General features: G+C 41.6%; 1 protein-coding gene and 1 long non-coding RNA gene across 4 annotated transcripts in view; one reads left to right on the top strand and one right to left on the bottom strand.

Moving 5' to 3' along the window:
- ADAMTS20 (ADAM metallopeptidase with thrombospondin type 1 motif 20) overlaps positions 1–19,560 on the top strand; it is a 263,623-nt gene that overhangs the window by 164,644 nt on the left and 79,419 nt on the right. Inside the window, exons 20-26 of the mRNA XM_073619942.1 lie at positions 1,797–2,007; positions 6,454–6,618; positions 15,316–15,480; positions 15,854–15,973; positions 16,846–16,953; positions 18,924–19,088; positions 19,178–19,471. Of these exons, the coding sequence (XP_073476043.1) occupies positions 1,797–2,007; positions 6,454–6,618; positions 15,316–15,480; positions 15,854–15,973; positions 16,846–16,953; positions 18,924–19,088; positions 19,178–19,471 (1,228 nt within the window). The remainder of the gene's footprint in view (positions 1–1,796; positions 2,008–6,453; positions 6,619–15,315; positions 15,481–15,853; positions 15,974–16,845; positions 16,954–18,923; positions 19,089–19,177; positions 19,472–19,560) is intronic.
- Positions 1–19,560, bottom strand: part of LOC141132008 (uncharacterized) — an 83,685-nt gene that overhangs the window by 22,011 nt on the left and 42,114 nt on the right. Inside the window, exon 6 of one of the 3 annotated variants that reach the window (XR_012242849.1) lies at positions 18,856–19,086. The exons of the other annotated variants lie outside the window; for them this stretch is intronic. This is a non-coding gene — a long non-coding RNA (uncharacterized lncRNA). Of the gene's footprint in view, positions 1–18,855; positions 19,087–19,560 lie in introns of those variants that run through there. 3 annotated transcript variants of the gene reach the window in all.

Genomic DNA, 19,560 nt, shown 5'->3' with positions numbered 1-19,560 from the left:
AGTCATTGAAAAAAATGTCATGGGATCCTCCCAGTCCATTACCAGGCCCTTTGGGTCTGGTATGAATATTAAGGGGAAACCCGAACCAAAATTGAAAAAAAAAAATTGTGGGTCCTTTTTCAATTACTTTTATCTGTATTGCCAGGCCCGACAATTCATTATAGCCGCGAGTACTTTTAAATGACTATTTTTCCTTCAGAAATATCATTTTGTGCAGGGACTGTTCTAAACACAGGAAACATGCCACTTTACATGCATACTATAGACACCCCCAGGTACGAAATGTAGCCACTTGCCGTCCGCGCTATAGCCCAATGACAGCCACAGCGCGGACCTGAATTTCCGGGAGGCTGTCATAAGACGGCCTCCCCTGTGCATGCGCCCTGCACGCCCCCTGCAGGGCACGTGCGGTGATCACTGAGTCACTGAGACTCGGGTGATCAAAGATCCGGTCCCGGCCCCTTACCACGTGATTAGCTGTTAGCCAATGACAGCTGATCACATGATGTAAACAAAAGCTCGGTAATTTTTTTTTTTCTCCTCACGCTGACATATCTGCAAGGGACATCGGTCCCGAAGAGGAAGAGGCAATTATGCCTCATCTGTGCCCACCAGTACCCCCTGCCAGTGCCCACCAGTGCCACCTATCAATGCCCATGAGTGCCACCTGTCAATGCCCACAAGTGCCACCTATCAATGCCCACCAGTGGTGCCAATCAGTGCCACTTAGCAGTGCTGCCTATCAGTGTAACCGATCAGTGCTCATCACTGCCACCCATCAGTGCCCATCACTGCCACCTATCGGTGCCCATCAGTGCCGCCTCATCAGAGTACATCAATGAAGGAGAAAAATGACCTGTTTGCAAAATTTTATAACAAAATATAAAAAAAAAAAAAATTAAATTCGGGCTTTTTAAATTTTTTTAACAAAAAATAAAAACCGCAGAGGTGATCAAATACCACCAAAAGAAAGCTGTATTTGTGGGGAAAAAAATATAAAAATGTCATTTGGGTACAGTGTAGCATGACCGCGCAATTGTCATTCAAAGTGCATCAGCGCTGAAAGCTGAAAATTGGTCTGGACAGGAGGGGGGTTTAAGTGCCCAGTAAGCAAGTGGTTAAAGGAATATTTCACTTTTATTTTTTCACTTTAAGCATTATTAAAATCACTGCTCCCAAAAAAACGGCCATTTTTAAACTTTGTTTTGCATTGATACATGTCTCCTGGGGCAGGACCCAGGTCCCCAAACACTTTTTATGACAATAACTTGCATATTAACCCTTAAAATTAGCACTTTTGAATTTTCACATTCGTGTCCCATAGACTTTAACGGTGTTCGCATGTTCTAACAATTTTTTTGCCCATTCGCATGTTCTGCTGCGAACCGAACTGGGGGTGTTCGGCTCATCCCTATTCAGCACTACTGCTGTGTGCCTGGGAAGAATCCTGGATGCTAGTCCCTGGCTGTATATAGGCCCTTGACTCCAAAGTGTGATTAAACCCCCCAGATGCTAGCCAGAACTCTTTTATTGAGTGGGCAAATATCAAAATGGGTCTTTGACCAATTTATATTCCATATTCCAAGGTAGTGTGCTGGAAGGTTACATCCTTAGTAGATGTGACTAGCTAAACAGAATTATAAGCCTTTGGCAAAAATATTCACCTGTAAAGCATTATAAGAGAGTCAAAAAATACAATGATCTATCAGATACAATTATGTATCAGTAACTAATTTCTTATAGTGGTTATATAAATATACATCTATTTGGCTCTGTCTAATGGATTATGTTTACAGGTGGTATGTGATTAGTAAAAGTGATTGTTCATCACAATGTGGACCTGGACATCGATCTTTAGATATACGCTGCATAAAATATTCTTCTGTAAGAGGCCTGACTACTCCAGTAGAAGATAAGTACTGTAACAGCTATCCTAAACCTGCACATCGAGAACCTTGCCATGGGGACTGCCACTCTGTCAACTGGCGTTATTCAGACTGGTCCCAGGTGTGTACGCAGAAATCATAAATGTAATATGTAACAAAAAGAAGCACAAACCCAGACTATAATCCTACCACCCCTTCACCAGTCCTGAGTCCTTAGTGCTTTTATATCAAAGAGCCAAGTAAGACAAACACACCAAGGCTAGACTTCTAAGAGAAATTAAAAAAAAAAATGTTAATTAATCATGTCCCTATCTACTGACCATTAATTGCCCAACAATAAATAAAAATACCAAAGATATAACAGGTTCAAAATCCCACCAAATCCCCCTCCCTCCCTTTCCCCTCTAGAAGAGCTCTACCATATGCTGTTCTCAACAGTGCTATCAGCCCAAACTCCCTGGACAATAAGATAACTGTCCTGATGTGCAGTGACCAAAAGTGCTTGTATGAAGAAAACCAGTAGAGTCAAAATCACGTCTATGTCATAATACTGTAAAGCATAATGAATAATGATAAATGACAGAAACTATATAGTCTCAATAGTGCTCAGAGTACACCTTTCTCTAAAATGACATAAGATCATGTCCAAAAAAAACACTGGGCAACGACTAACAATCATCATGTAATAATTAAGTGGGTCAGTCAGATGTCTCCATAGTTGTCGCAAGGCCAGAATTAAGTCTTCTAGTTGACTTTGAGGTAGGCTTTTTAGTGGCCTGTAGAGGTCTTCCCATAAAATAATTCAATGGCAACAAAAAGGCCAATATTGACTGAATAATGGCACTGATAGAACACAGATAGTATACAGCAAGTGCTTGTTGAGATTTAACAGCATTATGTTGATACCACTGGTGACACAACGCCGATGCTACCCAAATATATGAGTGGTAGTGTCATATATCTGACTGTAGAGCCCAAGATGATGAGCGTGGCCTCTTGTGCAATTCTAGTCCAAGCACCCCTGGTAGTGAAGACAGGGACAGCTAGGACAGTGGAAGGGCTCAGGTGCTGGGAATCGGGAACAGTGAACTAGAGCTTTTGAAACACAGGAGTCCTTCCAGTGGCATTATGGAGTCAGGTCACAAGCTAAGTTCAAGTTCAAGATCAGGAACAGGCAGTATACTGCTACTACTACTCTAGTGTTCAAATCAGCATAGTGAACTGGGAGAGATTCGCATCTTGGAGATCCTTTTTGAAGGAGCATAAGGTGGGTGCCAAAACAGGTTTTAAGCAGTTTTGCCAGTCACACCTGGCTATGTCAGAGATCACCCCGTAGGTCCTGGTAGGTCCCCCCTTCTGGCAGAAGCTGGCAAGGGGCCACACGACTTCTCACGCCAAGGGGCAAACCAACAATCTTAGACTTCCATGCGTCTCCTTCCCAGTTCTGCACACATCACACCATTGCAATCTATGATGTTGCGGTGCATGCACAAATGGTCTGGGGGAATCCTAGTCCACATAACCTCTGGGAGAGCACACAATTCAAGCAAAGTAATACACGACACAACTACCTGTGTCCTCAACAGAGAAGATATACACAAAGATAATCAAATCCAACCAGCTCAATCAATAAATAGTCATAAAGCACTTTATACATGCATACCTGTTCCCTGTTTGAGTCAATGGAGTGATCCACTGCCTTCAATATCATCCTTCAATAAACCATAATTGTTTAATCATGAGATAATAGTCCCCAGGGAACATGGTTTAAAATACAGCAGTAAAAAAATCAATTAAGTTAAACACTAAAAATTTTCAAAAACGGACTAGAACTTAAATTTTCATTCACTCCTGGAAGGTATGGTTGTGTAGTTCCCAAATCAATTGGGACTCTTCCCTGCTTCCCTTTAAAAGTTTTCAAGACGTGTACAATTTCTATAGGTTTTAAAATATTGGCCTGCCTGGTATGCCTCTCTTTAAAGGTTCCAGGTGGAATCTATCTGCATGTAAAAGATTATTAGTACATGTAGATTTTCTATATAATCTAGAACTCAAGGTCCCATTATTTCGCAATTCAAGTTAGAAGTGTTTATATACAACTTCTCTATAAATTCCTGAACCTTTTGTTCCTTGCCAGATGATGAGTAGGTCCTTGATGTACCTGTACCAGCCTACTATTTTAATTACAAAAAACGCTAACTATCTGAAGTCAAAAATATTTCTTCTTTGACAATGTGAATTTTAAGAGCCCTTGCACTAATAATAGCGCCTGCAAACCGCCCCGAAAGTGCCGCTGCTGTGTATCCAGTGTGCAAGCCCCGAGGGCTTGCACACTGGAGCGATGCGCTGGCAGGACGGTAAAAAAAGTCCTGCCAGCAGCATCTTCGGAGCGGTGAAGGAGCGGTGTGTATACCGCTCCCTTACCGCTCCTGCCCATTGAAATCAATGGGACGGCGCGGCTATACCGCCGGCAAAGCGCCTCTGCAGAGGCGCTTTGCGGTGGTATTTAACCCTTTCTCGGCCGCTAGCGGGGGGTAAAACCGCCCCGCTAGCGGCCGCATACCGACGGTAAAACGCCGCTAATAATAGCGGCGTTTTACCGCCGACGCCGCCCCCCGCCCCAGTGTGCAAGGGCTCTAAGGTATAAAGCTCATTTGCAATACTCCAACCTCTCACATTTAAGTTCTGGAAGCGTTAGTGGTAAGTTGCTAGGCCCAAGCACTCTTATGTGTAGGACAGTGAGTGCACATGAATACCAACTTTCAGAAAGTTAATCTTTGCATAGCAGTGTTACAGTAGGTGTTTCAGTGACTAAAAAGGAAGGCTGGAGACATTAAGAAGGTAAGAGCATACACCGTGCTGGACAGTGGCTGCATTTGCTGAGAACAGGTTCATTTTAAATGGTTCTCCAAAAAAAAAGTTTAACTCTTTCTACTTACAGAGTTTTCCCTCTATGTAAATGGAAATAGTTATTCTTTCCAAGATAAGCCCCTTAATAAACCATCTTTGTTACATTTTGTCTCTAACTTACCTAATTTAAAGGATCAGTCTTAAATCAAAAACAATTTCAGCTTTAGCAGATGCTGGACACTTAAACCAGTTGAGTCTCTGCGTGGGATGCTATTTGTGTGAATTCTGCACTTCCTGAGCCTGTGCACCTGCTATGACCATTATGAGGGGGTCCCAATCTCCTTGTTGAAAGTAGTGGTATCTCCGTGCTCAGGAAACTAAAGGGTTGCAGCCTCCCCTAATCAGTTCTCTCAGGAAACTAACAACAATATGAATAAAATGGTGGGGTGTGTGGCGCTACCCTATTAACTATCAGGCAAGGGTTATTATAAATGGTGGGGTAACATGACCCCTCCATGTTCAGCCTCTCATGGAGTTGGAAGACCCTGAATGCTGAAGGACCCAACCTTGATAATCTGCTGCATAGAACTCATGGATACGATGATTGGATGATCGTTTTGGATACTTTGATTTGGTGGAGTGAGCTGTAGAGGCCCGATAGGCCACGGGCGGACCATCGATACCATCCACGGTTACCTATACATGCCTATCACCCCTGCAGGGGTAATGGGAGCTGGTGAGTGGGGACTCAAAAGGGGGAGCACACAAGTCACCTGAGCTGCCGAGCACAAGAGTCACCAGAACGTTTTTTGATCGCTCTTTGATCGTTTTTTGGAGCTTCACTATTTACACCTACTGTTTTTGGGACTTTATATTATATATATATTTTCTGATATATACACACACACATATATATATATATATATATATATATATATATATATATATATTTCCTATATATATATTTTCCTTGATGAACTTTTCCCCACATATATATATCATTTTTTTTTTTTTTTTCATTTTTTCTTTGATGAATGTTTTCACTTATGTAACTTTTGATGATGTAGGGAACTATTTATGGTATGTTACACTTATGGTTTTTATTTCACATGATCAGATTGGTCATGGCACATTTTTTTTTTTTTTTTTTGGTTTGGACACATTACATACTATATGTGGTTATGATTGGGGCATCTATCATTTTTTTGCACATTATTTTATCATTTCCCTACTTTATATCTGAGCACTATCAGGGGGAGGGGACACACATCTCTCTGTAACAGTAGGGAGAGTGTCCCTCCAGTATTTTGGGTAGCCCTTTTTACCCCACCATTTATAATAACCCTTGCCTGATAGTTAATAGGGTAGCGCCACACACCCCACCTTTTCCCAATCTCCTTGTTGGAATTTTCATTTTTTTGTAAATTCAGAATGTAAAAGAACATGCTAGAACATGCTACGTTAATTACACCAAAAACTCCCAGGTGGACAGGAACCATGGCTGGGAGATCCCTTTGTTGGAGTATCTAGAACATAGACGTCAGGGGTTTTCACAACCTGTTAGGATCCATCTACTAAAATACACTTTTGGGTGGACTGAACTTTAATGAGCTACAAATATGAATTTCATCAGATCATGTGATTTAGTTAAGCATATTTCCTGAACAAATTTTTTATTGAACTGTGCATTATACATATTGATAAATGCATGTTGCAGTGTTCTCGGAGTTGTGGAAATGGCGTGCAGTCAAGGGAAGCCTACTGTATGAACAACCTTGAATACCGATTGGTTGATCGAGAGTGCAATGAAGATCATAAAATTGTAACCCAGACTTGTAACGAACACTCTTGCCCTGCCTGGATTACCAGTGAATGGAGTGAGGTAGGATTTGTGGACAAACTCATATTCTAAAGGTGTTACATGTTACAGCTAAGTATGTTGTGTTCGCACACCTTACTACAGATGATTTTAGGTCTGTCAGACTGTTTAGAACTCCGAATTCTGTAAAAGCATATCTATAGTCAAAATAAAAAATCATATATTAATTTCCACATTATATTTTAATAATTTCTAGTCTACTCATATTAATCTGAACAATCTTGAAGTTTGTAAACTTTGTAAAGATCCCCACACAGTTACCTCCTTAAATTCTATGACACGTATTTACTATACCCTGTTGATGGGCACTGCTGTATTACAGAATTCACAAAGCGTGTGTTCTGAACTACAGAGGTGCTCAGAGGAGGAGTTACAGGAGGCGGAGTCAGTATAGGAATCACTAATTGCAGGCAGCAAATTACCATGGGATAAGTAGTCCTTAAAAATCAAAAGTAAACAGCAGAGGGGAAGCTGCAAAGCATGTAGAGGATGCAGTAAGTTGTGGAAAGAGACAGCCAGCATACAGGCAGCACTCACACATGCATGGAGATTTTTCAAGTAAGCTTATGTTGTATTGTCAAAAATAACTATTATTTCTATTGCCAATACAATGCTGATGTTATAAAATGCAAAGTGCATAGATCAAATGATTTTTCTCAGCAGTAGAAGACAGGGTACAGGGATCTGATCTCACACACTTCACAGCTAGAGCACAGAGATCAGTGTAACCTGAGTGGAGGGAATGGACACCGACATACCACCCTTTACATAGAATCATAGGGAAATATACACAGCTGAGACTGTCAGTCAACTGTTGTGTGCTGGAGGTGGGGTGGGCCATGACCTGTGATTCTCTTGCATTGGCTTAACCTATTAGGAGTGAATCATGCATATAGCAGAGGGAAGAGACAGTAGAGAGAAGTTATACTAGGTGCCTCGGATAGCGGCAAGTACACACCATAGAAGGATATGCTTTGCTCATTTTTCATGTCAGAGGTTTACAACCACTTTCGACTAAACAGCAGTGTTAACCTCCCTAGCAGTATTCCTGAGTCTGGCTCGAGGTGGGATTTCAGTACCAAAAGCGGTAACCCTGAGCCAGACTCGGGATCGCATCGCAGTATCCAGGCAAAGTAATTTACCTTGTCCCCTGGATCCTGCGCTGTCTCCCCACTGTGTCTGCGAGCTGTCATCTTGCTTGATTCACAGTGCCGAGTGCTGAGCTTCGTTCCCTGTGAGCGTTGCAACGCACGGGGACGGACTTCGGCGCCAAATTCAAAAAATTAAAAACACACAATACATACAGTATACTGTAATCTTACAGATTACAGTACTGTATAAAATAATGACACATTCCCTTTGTCCCTAGTGGTTTGTCCAGTGCCCTGCATGCACTTTTATATTATAAATACTGTCCTTTCTGCCTGGAAACTGGAGATTGTCCATAGCAACTAAAAAGTGTCCCTTTACTTCAAAGGTGGTTTTAGACCAGCAAGAAAACAGTGATAATAAATTCGAAGCACTTGCAGAATTGAGCGATAGTGATTTGTGGGGAAATTCATCATAAAACACTGAAAGTAATGACAGTGACAATTCTGCAACTGAGCAAATTTCAGTGTTTTTGATTTGATTACATTATTGAATATTTTTTATTATTATTATATTATTATTTGTTATAATTATTTATAGTTATTTATTATATTATAATTTATGATTTTGTGTTTCAAACTTTATTATACCCAGGATGTCTACTAGACTCTTGATTGGACAGATTTAAGTGTGTTATTCCTAAGAATTACAGGCCTGCAATATAAAACGCCAAATTTCCATGCAAAATAATTGTACCGCTTTCAGCACCTAAAATCTGAAATAATCATACCACCAGGGAGGTTAAGGACTGGAAAATATGAAGTCACTTTATTTTATGTAGAAGTGTCCTTCGCGCTATCACTACCGTGTAAAAAATATTAAATATTAAATAAGATAAATGCAGCAAAATCTCAAATGTGTGCTGAGACACATATAAAATGAAAATACTAAATCAAAACGTGATTTCGCGCAGTGATCTTCATACCCTGGGATCCCTCCTCTAGGTAAAGTAATGTTTGGAAAGGGTACATAAAATAAGTGATAATAAATAGTGATGTGAAAATAATATTATTTTGCATAAGTGAATAAGTATAAAAACATTCTATAGTAAACTCTTAGGTGGTAAAAGTAATAAGCAACTGATGACAAAGCTAGTGCTAACTGATGACATATAAATGCTGGTGCAAAGCTAGTACTAACAGACACATCAGTACATGTACTCTGGTATATAGTAAAAATTCTAGTCAATAATAGATAAAGAGATATAGTCCTTAGCGATGGGTAAACTATAATAGAAAGTCCAAAATAGGAATGTGATATGAATCCAATGTAAGGTTCCTTAATAAAGTACTATGGTGGTGTTGCCCTTCTGAACTTTCTGTAAGTATGGTCTCTCAGAACTCTCACCTCAAAGCTATGGTGTCATAGCTGTTATGAGTAATAATCCATCGATGTTGTCACCGCTGTTGGTCAGTGCTGCTGGTCATGGATCTCTCCTCTAGGATCGCCTGCTGTGACTTTTAAAATAGCTCCAGCATAATCAGCTCGGTATTGGGGGTGAAGAAGGGAGAGAAAAAGAGGGGGCTCCACAGTCCTTTAATACAGTGGTCATCAACCCTGTCCGGGTTGATTATGCTGGAGCTATTTTAGAAGTCACAGCAGGCGATCCTAGAGGAGAGATCCATGACCAGCAGCACTGACCGTACAGTGAGGGAAAAAAGTATTTGATCCCCTGCTGATTTTGTACATTTGCCCACTGACAAAGAAATGATCAGTCTATAATTTTAATGGTCGGTTTATTATAACAGCGAGAGACAGAATAACAAGAAAAATATCCAGATAAACGCATTTCAAAAAAGTTATAAATTGATTTGCATTTTAATGAGTGAAATAAGTATTTGACCCCTTCGCAAATATGACTTAATACTTGGTGGCAAAACCCTTGTTGGCAATCACAGAGGTCAGACGTTTCTTGTAGTTGGCCACCAGGTTTGCACACATCTCAGGAGGGATTTTGTCCCACTCTTCTTTGCAGATCCTCTCCAAGTCATTAAGGTTTTGAGGCTGACGTTTGGTAACTCAAACCTTCAGCTCCCTCCACATATTTTCTTTGGGAATAAGGTCTGGAGACTGGCTAGGCCACTCCAGGACCTTAATGTGCTTCTTCTTGAGTAACTCCTTTGTTGCCTTGGCCATGTGTTTTGGGTCATTGTCATGCTTGAATACCCATCCACAACCCATTTTCAATGCCCTGGCTGAGGGAAGGAGGTTCTCACCCAAGATTTGATGGTACATGGCCCAGTCCATCGTCCCTTTGATGCAGTGAAGTTGTCTTGTCCCCTTAGCAGAAAAACACAGCCAAAGCATAATGTTTCCACCTCCATGTTTGACAGTGGGGATTGTGTTTTTGGGGTCATAGGCAGCATTCCTCCTGCTCCAAACGGGGTGAGTTTAGTTGATGCCAAAGAGCTTGGTTTTGGTCTCATCTGACCACAACACTTTCACCCAGTTCTCCTCTGAATCATTCAGATGTTCATTAGCAAACTTCAGATGGGCCTGTACATGTGCTTTCTTGAGCAGGGGGACCTTGTGAGTGCTGCAGGATTTCAGTCCTTCACTGCGTAGTGTGTTACCAATTGTTTTTTTGGTGACTATGGTCCCAGCTGCCTTGAGATCACTGACATGATTCTCCCGTGTAGTTCTGGGCTGATTCCCCACCGTTCTCATAATCATTGAAACTCCCCAAGGTAAGATCTTTCATGGAGCCACAGACTGAGAGAGATTAACAGTTTTTTTATGTTGCTTCCATTTGCAATTAATCACTCCAGCTGTTGTTACCCTCCCCCCAGCTGCTTGGCGGTGGTCTTGTAGCCCATTTCAGCCTTGTGTAGGTCTAAAATCTGGTCCCTGACATCCTTGGTGAGCTCTTTGGTCTTGGCCATGGTGGAGAAATTGAAATCTGATTGATTGCTTCTGTGGACAGGTGTCTTTTATACAGGTAACAAGCTGAGATGAGGAACACTCCCTTTAAGAGAGTGCTCCTCATCTCAGCTTGTTACCTGTATAGAAGACACCTGGGAGCCATAAATCTTGATGATTGATAGGGAATCAAATACTTATTTCACTCATTAAAATGCAAATCAATTTATACGTTTTTTGAAATGCGTTTTTCTGGATATTTTTGTTGTTATTCTGTCTCTCACTGTTAAAATAAACCGATCTATACAATTATAGACTGATCATTTCTTTGTCAGTGGGCAAATGTATAAAATCAGCAGGGAATCAAATACTTTTTTCCCTCACTGTACATATAAGTACACATACTGTATGTACATATGACTAGTCCAACAGTATAGCCTGTTTCTTTTATGCCGTATAACTTGGCACATGCATGTTTTATTGCTTAGCGTACTGGTAAAATTTTTTTTTTTTTGCTGAAAAACTTTTTATAAAATGTGTTCATGTGCATTCTGCGGTGCACATTATAAGTGCAGAAGGCACAATAGCAACATTTTTTTACATTAAACATGTGTGACAAACTAGGACTGCACTACAGGCATATAACATTAGTTTGCGATTAGCTAGTTAGGTCCAGTGATTGTGGTCACCATTCACTAAAGCTTAAGGCCCCTTTCACACCAGTGGACCGATCGGGTCCGCCTGTCCGTTTTTCAGGCGGACCTGATCGTGCCACCCACTGTCCTCTATGGGGCAGTGAATGTCAGCGGACATGTGTCTGCTGACAGCCGCTGGGTATCTGATCCAACAAAATCCGCTGAAAACAGACATATGGCGATACGTTCGCCATCCTTCCAGCAGGTTGGATGAGATGACAATCGAAAGGAAATGGACATGCAGTCCCTTTCCATCCGACCGCCCCAGGCTCTGTCCTTGTCCATTCTGCATAGCCGAGCGGACATGGATCTGTCATCCACCTGCTCAGCAGGGATCAGCGGAGAGATCGCCCACTGAGCAGGTGGATTCCGCTCGGATGGATCCGCCCCGTGTGAAAGGGGCTTAAACCTAAAAAAGTCAGTGCTAGAGAAACTGAGTGACAGCTGGTATTAAAGGTCAATATATAAACCTCAAATAGAATATTTCCAAAAAATGCCACGCTCATATGTGTAACACAATTCAGAAAATATACACCATACACCAGGAAAAAAAATGTTAGTACATGACAAAATGACATAAAGTGTACAAAAGATAAATAAACTTTGATTGAAAAGTCCACAGAGTGAACTTGTGGTCCACCACCAAAGTTGAAAAACAGTCCTTTGTTCAATCTTCCTATAATTAAAACAATAAAGTTCTTTTATGTAAAAAGAATGGTGTCTTTTTCCTTAAGTTCCACAACCAAAGAGATGTACAGCACCCAGAGTGTCCTCCAAGCCAATACCACTATGCACTCGCTGGATATAAACTTGCACCACGCAACAGATGACAATTAGTCTATTCTAGAATTACAGGGGGGGTGATTATTAAGAAATCAATGCATCTCAATAAAAGATTAAAGAAAACAGAATAATTCAGCCAAATTGGTAAAAATTGCAATAATATAGCTCCAGGAGCAATCACACATAGCTCCTCTCCAACGTGTTTCGTGCAAGGGCATGTCCTCAGGGATTGCAGCAAGTTCTTTCTCCACAAGTTTATGATGTAATCACTTCTGAAGCTACATTATTGTAATTTTTACCAATTTGGCTGGATTATTCTGTTTTTAACTTCCATTGAGCTACATTGATTTCTTAAAGAGGAAGTTAACCCTGATGGGTTTACTTCCTCTTTGTTTCCCTGCAAAGGTAAAGCATAATGGGCTACTATGCATCGCATAGTAGCCCATTATGTGTCACTTACCTGACACAGGAGCCTGCGATGTCACCGCTGTCCCCTTTTCCACAAAGCGTCCATCTTCTTTCCGGGTATCGCGGCTCCAGCACTGTGATTGGCCGGAGCCGCGATGACGTCACTCCCGCGCATGCGTGCTGGTGCCATTAGAAACGGCACGCTCAGTGCGCCTGCACGCCATTGTCTACGGGGCATGTGCCGTAGCCATCGGTGCCTGTCTTTTGAAAATATCTCCTAAACCATGTAGGTTTAGGAGATATTTCTTGCACCTACAGGTAAGCCTTAATCTAGGCTTACCTGTAGGTAAAAGTGGTCTGTAAGGGTTTACAACCACTTTAATAATAAAAATACTACACTGTAAGAGTTTTTGTGGCTCCATTGCACGAGCGATTCTTCCCACATAGTGCCTGTCATTGGTCATGGGAGGTCCCTGCGGTGGTGAATGATGAAGACCTAGTAATTCTGGAATAGTCTAATTATCATCTGATGATATTCGTGGTGAAAGTTTATATCCATTGAGTGCATAGTGGTGTGCACTCTGGGTGTTCCACATCTCTTCGTTTGTGGAACTCAAGGAATAAGACACCATTATTTTTACATACAAGAACTTTATTGTTTACAGGTTCACCCTGTGGACTTTTATATCAAAGTATTATTTATAGTTTGAAAATTATTTGTACATTTTATGTCATTTTGCTATTTAGTAGCAATTAGTTTTCTAGTGTATATTTTCTGAATTGTGTGTAACACATTTGAGCGTGGCGTTTTTTAAAAAATATTGATTAAAATTTAGCCTAATGGTCTATTCCTGTAGCAAACAGTCTCCCAATTCCTAATGCTGTATTACAAACTTAGAACCTAGTCACATTCACATTCACCTATTCTATGCACATAATTAGATGATGGAAGTCCGCAGAGCTTCACTTCATTCACTAAGCTAAAGGAAAATTTCCCTTGAAAAGTGATATTTGCCTTTAAAAAAATCAACCCCAAAGCATACAGTCATATGCAAAAGTTTAGGAACCCCTGACAATTTCCATGATTTTCATTTATAAATATTTGGGTGTTTGGATCAGCAATTTCATTTTGATCTATCAAATAACTGAAGGACACAGTAATATTTCAGTAGTGAAATTAGGTTTATTGGATTAACAGAAAATGCGCAATATGCATCAAAACGAAATTAGACAGGTGCATAAATTTGGGCACCCCAACAGAAAAATCACATCAATATTTAGTAGAGCCTCCTTTAGCAGAAATAACAGCCTCTAGACGCTTCCTATAGCCTGTAATGAGTGTCTGGATTCTGAATAAATGTATTTTGGACCATTCCTCCTTACAAAACATCTCCAGTTCAGTTAGGTTTGATGGTTGCCGAGCATGGACAGCCCGTTTCAAATCATCCCTCAGATGTTCAATGATATTCAGGTCTGGGGACTGGGATGGCCATTCCAGAACATTGCACTTGTTAATCTGCATAAATGCCTGAGTAGATTTTGAGCAGTGTTTTGGGTCGTTGTCTTGTTAAAATATCCAGCCCCGGCGTACCTTCAACTTTGTGACTGATTCCTCAACATTATTCTCAAAAATCTGCTGATATTGAGTGGAATCCATGCGACCCTCAACTTTAACCAGATTCCCACTACCGGTACTGGCCACACAGCCCCACAGCATTATAGAACCTCCACTAAATTTGACTGTGGGTAGCAAGTGTTTTTCTTGGAATGCTGTTTCTTTTGCCTCCATGCATAACGCCCCTTGTTATGACCAAATAACTCAATCTTTGTTTCATCAGTCCACAGCACCTTATTCCAAAATGAAGCTGGCTTGTCCAAATGTGCGTTTGTATACCTCAAGCGACTCGTTTGTGGCGTGTGTGCAGAAAAGGCTTCTTTCCCATCACTCTCCCATACAGCTTCTCCCTGTGCAAAGTGCACTGAATTGTTGAAGGATGCACAGTGACACCATTTGCAGCAAATTGATGTTGTGGGTCTTTGGAGGTGGTCCGTGGGCTGTTTTTGACCTTTCTCACCATCCTTCGCCTTTGCCTCTCCAATATTTTATGTGGCCTGCCACTTTTGGCCTTAACAAGAACTGTGCCTGTGGTCTTCCATTTCCTCACCATGTTCCTCACAGTGGACACTGTCAGCTTATATGTCTGTGATAACTTTTTGTAGGCTTCCCCTAAACCATAATGTAGAACAATCTTTGTTTTCAGGTCATTTGAGAGTTGTTTTGAGGCCCCCATGTTGCCACTCTTCAGAGGAGAGTCAAAGAGAACAACAACTTGCAACTGGCCACCTTAAATACCTTTTCTCATGACTGGATGCACCTGTCTATGAAGTTCAAGGTTTAATGAGCTCACCAAACCAATTGCGTGTTCCAATTACTCAGTGCTAAGCAGTTACAGGTATTCAAATCAACAAAATGACAAGGGTGCCCAAATTTATGCACCTGTCTAATTTCGTTTTGATGCATATTGCGCATTTTCTGTTAATCCAATAAACCTAATTTCACTACTGAAATATTACTGTGTCCTTCAGTTATTTGATAGATCAAAATGAAATTGCTGATCCAAACACCCAAATATTTATAAATGACAATCATGGCAATTGTCAGGGGTTCCTAAACTTTTGCATACAACTGTAAATAGGCCCTTGTTGGAAAGCACCTGCAATGTAGCAACCTCCATGTATCCTATAGTACAAGTTTCAGACTGAAGGTCTTTTTATTTCTTTTTTCTTTTTTTCATTTATTTTTAAGTGCCTGGTGACATGTGGAAAAGGTAAAAGACGCCGTCATGTGATGTGCCAGTTAAATGATGAACAACTGAAAGACGATTATTGTGACCCAAACAACAAACCTGAGTCAGTCATATCCTGTGAGCTTCAAGAATGTGCTTATTGGCATATGGGACCTTGGGGACCAGTATGTATGAATTAAATCTATGCATTGTTCATGTCTTACATTGTGTAAATAGCACTGTATATTTAGTCAGAATGGTTTTATAGTGTACATATAGCTACTTTGTACCTATTTTACACAAGGTTTGGCCAAAGGTGGATGTGTTCAAAATATATAGACCAACAATTGTGTGTTTGCTGGGCTTTTACCCTTGCCTCACAGGGTCTGAATTACAAAAATCAACAGATTAAAAACATTTCTAGTTGTCTGATGTTAGAAATATAAACAGTTTTCTATCTTTTTAAAAAACCCACATAATATTGTTTTCAGTTGTAGTATCTGATTGAGTATTCTTGATATCCTTAAAAAACAGTGTGACTGTAATGTTCTTTAACAGTGCTCAGTTACATGTGGACAAGGCTACCAACTGCGAACTGTAAAGTGCAGTACAGGAACTTATGAGCCAGCTTTGGATGAACGTGAATGCAATGCAGCTTCTCGACCAACAGACAGCCAGGCAAATATTCTTTTTTTTTCTCATTAAAACAAACTGTTTATTGAGATGTGCAAACAATTACAAGCACACCGAGAATGTAATGGTTGTACATATGAAAGGGGCAAAATTAGCATAGCATATGATGTACAATGATATCAAATAAGGCATAACATCTGCATAAGGCATACAGTATGTATACGTATATATTACCTACATAAAAGATATGCCACAGTTGGGTTCATCTCAACTTTGTACATCAACTAGGACAAAATGAAGAATACCATAACAATCAGTAATAAAAACAATAAAGCTAAACCCTAGTATCATAAGTAACACTATGGGGGTTATTTACTAAAGGAAAATCCACTTTGCACTGCAAGTGCACTTGAAAGTGCACTGAAAGTGCACTTGGAGGTGCAGTCGCTGTATATCCGAGGGGGACATACAAGGAAAATAAAAAACAGCATTTTAGCTTGCATGTGATTGGATGATAAAATCAGCAGAGCTTCCACTCATTTCAGATCTACCCCTTAGATTTAGAGCAACTGCACTTTCAAGTGAACTTGCAGTGCAAAGTGAATTTGCCTTTCGTACATAACCCCCTATGTAAATAATAACAAATCATTAACAATTTTATGTCTGACAACATACCATCAACTGTCAAAGCCGCACTATAGTTTCCACAACCTCTATCATTTTCATATTAAATCGTGGGTATGGGCATGAGTACTGTTTAGATCACAATTTCATCTACTGTTTAGAACTTAACAAATATTCAATTTTAATTTGAATTCTGCCAAATAAGAGTATAATAAAAACGAATGCACACAATATTGCCTTGTTTTCATATTGACGTTAGTAAAGTTGTATTTATGTTAGTTTTATATCTGCAGGATTGTGAAAGGATTCCTTGTCCGGTACAGTCCCGTATATTACCAACTATCTCTCCTGCAGATCAAGTACAAAAGAATGCACAGTGGAGATATGGGTCATGGACGCCAGTAAGTGTCATGCAATCCTTATTTGGTCTACATTACAAACTGTCTGGACACATCTGCCCCTGCATAGGCTGATTGTGTCTAGCAATTATATGGGCTGTGCCAGGAATAATATACAAAATCTACTTTTCATTTGTTTCTTTTTTTAAGGTGATTTCATATAAATGCCAGAAATAACTATGATGTGAACACAAGTTTCCTTATTGTATACCATTTTTCAGAGTCTGTAAACCAGCAGATTTATCCTAATGCCCTGTACACACGAGCAGACTTTTCAACCGGACTGGTCCGACGGACCGAATCCGTCGGACAATCCGACCGTGTGTGGGCTTCATCGGACTTCCGACGGACCTTTTTGGTCAAAAATCCGACGGACTTTAGGTTTGAAACATGTTTCAAATCTTCCCGCCAGAGCTCGGCCGGACCCAGTTCCTATCGGGAAGCCCGTTTGTCTGTATGCTGGTCCGACGAACCAAATATGCCTCAAGGGCAGCTACAGCACTTGCCCTGAGAATGTTTCCTATCGCGCTGGTTCTCGGCGACAGGGTACTATACATCTCGCAAACACATTTTCCTATTGCAGCGAGCGCGAGAGAGAGGCGACAATGTCCCTTAGGTCTGGTATGGATCTTGAGGGGAACCCCCTACGCCGAAAAAAAGGCGTGGGGGTCCCCCCAAGATCCATACCAGACCCTTATATAAGCACGCAGCCCGGCCAGTCAGGAAAGGGGGTGGGGACGAGCGCCCCCCCATCCTGAACCCTACCAGGCCGCATGCCCTCAACATGGGGGGGTGGGTGCTTTGGGGAAGGGGGGCACCCTGCGGCCCCTCCCACTCCAAATCACCTTGTCCCCATGTTGATGAGGACAAGGGCCTCTTCCCTACAACCCTGGCCATTGGTTGTTGGGGTCTGCAGGCAGGGTACTTATCGGAATCCGGGAGCCCCCTTTAATAAGGGGGCCCCCAGATCCCGGCCCCCCTGCCCTATGTGAATGAGTATGGGGTACATCATACCCCTACCCATTCACCTGGGGAAAAAATTGTCAATAAAAAAACACACTAGACAAGTAATTTATTAGGCAGCTCCGGGGGTCTTCTTCCGCCTTCGGGGGTCTCTTCCGACTTTTCCGCTCTCTCTGGCCTTGTCTCCCCATGTCCGGTTCTTCTCCCGCTCTCCGGCCTCTTCTCCGCTTTCCTGTTCTTCTCCTGCTCTCAGGTTCTTCTGCCGGGCTCCTCCGCTATCTTCTGCTCTTTTGCCGCTCTCTTGCTAGCGGTGGCCCGGTCTTCTCCATCGTCTTCTTCCCTCTTCTCTTCTTCCAATGTTGACATGACGCTCTCTCCCGCTGTAATGCCATGTGCGAGGTGCGCAACGACTTATATAGGCATGGGGCGTGGTCACCAGGTGATGTCACCCGGTGACCCCGCCCCTTATGACATCACAGTCCCGGGGCATGCTGGGACTGTGCCATCATAAGGGGCGGGCCCCCCCTGACCACGCCCCATGCCTATATAAGTCGTTGCGCACCTCCCACACGGCATTACAGCGGGAGAGAACGTTGTGTCAACATCGGAAGAAGAGAAGAGGGAAGAAGACGATAGAGAAGACTGGGCCACCGCTAGCAAGAGAGCGGCAAAAGAGCAGAAGATAGTGGAGGAGCCCGGCAGAAGAACCGGAGAGCAGAAGAAGAACCGGAAAGAGGAGAAGAGGCCGGAGAGCGGGAGAAGAACTGGACAACGGGAGAAGAGGCCAGAGAGAGCGGAGAAGTCGGGAGAGACCCCCAAATTCGGAAGAAGACCCCCAAAGCTGCCTAATAAATCACTTTAAAAACCCGTCTAGTGTGTTTTTTATTGACACATTTTTCCCCAGGTGAATGGGTAGGGGTACGATGTACGATGATCACACGTTTTACTATCTTATATAAAGCTTTGAGCTATTTCAGTAGGTCATGCTGCAATTTATTGTGTAATTCTAGTGCTCTGCCTCTTGCGGAAGGGGTAATCGTGCTCGATATGTCAGCTGTCGAGATGCACTAGGTGGAGTAGCTGAAGAATCTTTTTGTACATATTTACCACGACCGTCTGAAGTCTCTAGCTGTTTTACACCATGTGGAGAATGGCAATCTGGTGACTGGTCTCCTGTAAGTATAAGTACAGGTGAAAAGATAATTTTATATAAAATTCATTATATAATGAGTTAACTTGTGATGACGTTCTTACATTTCAACAGTGCCCAGTAACATGTGGAAAAGGAAAAATTATGAGACAAGTTGTTTGCACAAGTTATCATGGAAGGATTGATGATGACAACTGTGATCCTGAGAACAAGCCTATTATAGAACAAGACTGCAATATAGCACCATGTCAAATACACAATCATTTTCCCGGTAATCATAACCATCCAATGTTGTTTCCACAACCAGAAAGCCCACAAAAGTCTAGAGAAAATGATGTACACAATTCCATCAACCAAAAAAACAAGCCTGCTCGAGGGAACCAGTGGCGGACTGGACCATGGGGAGCAGTAAGTTATTTTATTGAATTTGACATGTGTGAATTCAGCCAACCTTACATATCCTTTATAGCATTTTTTGTCCTACATTCTTTTCTTAT

Source organism: Aquarana catesbeiana, linkage group LG03 (assembly GCF_042186555.1).
Source record: "Aquarana catesbeiana isolate 2022-GZ linkage group LG03, ASM4218655v1, whole genome shotgun sequence".
In the NCBI taxonomy this organism is placed as follows: Eukaryota; Metazoa; Chordata; class Amphibia; order Anura; family Ranidae; genus Aquarana; species Aquarana catesbeiana.
The sequence above is the reverse complement of the archived record's forward strand: the minus strand, read 5'-3'. Positions and strand labels throughout refer to the sequence as shown.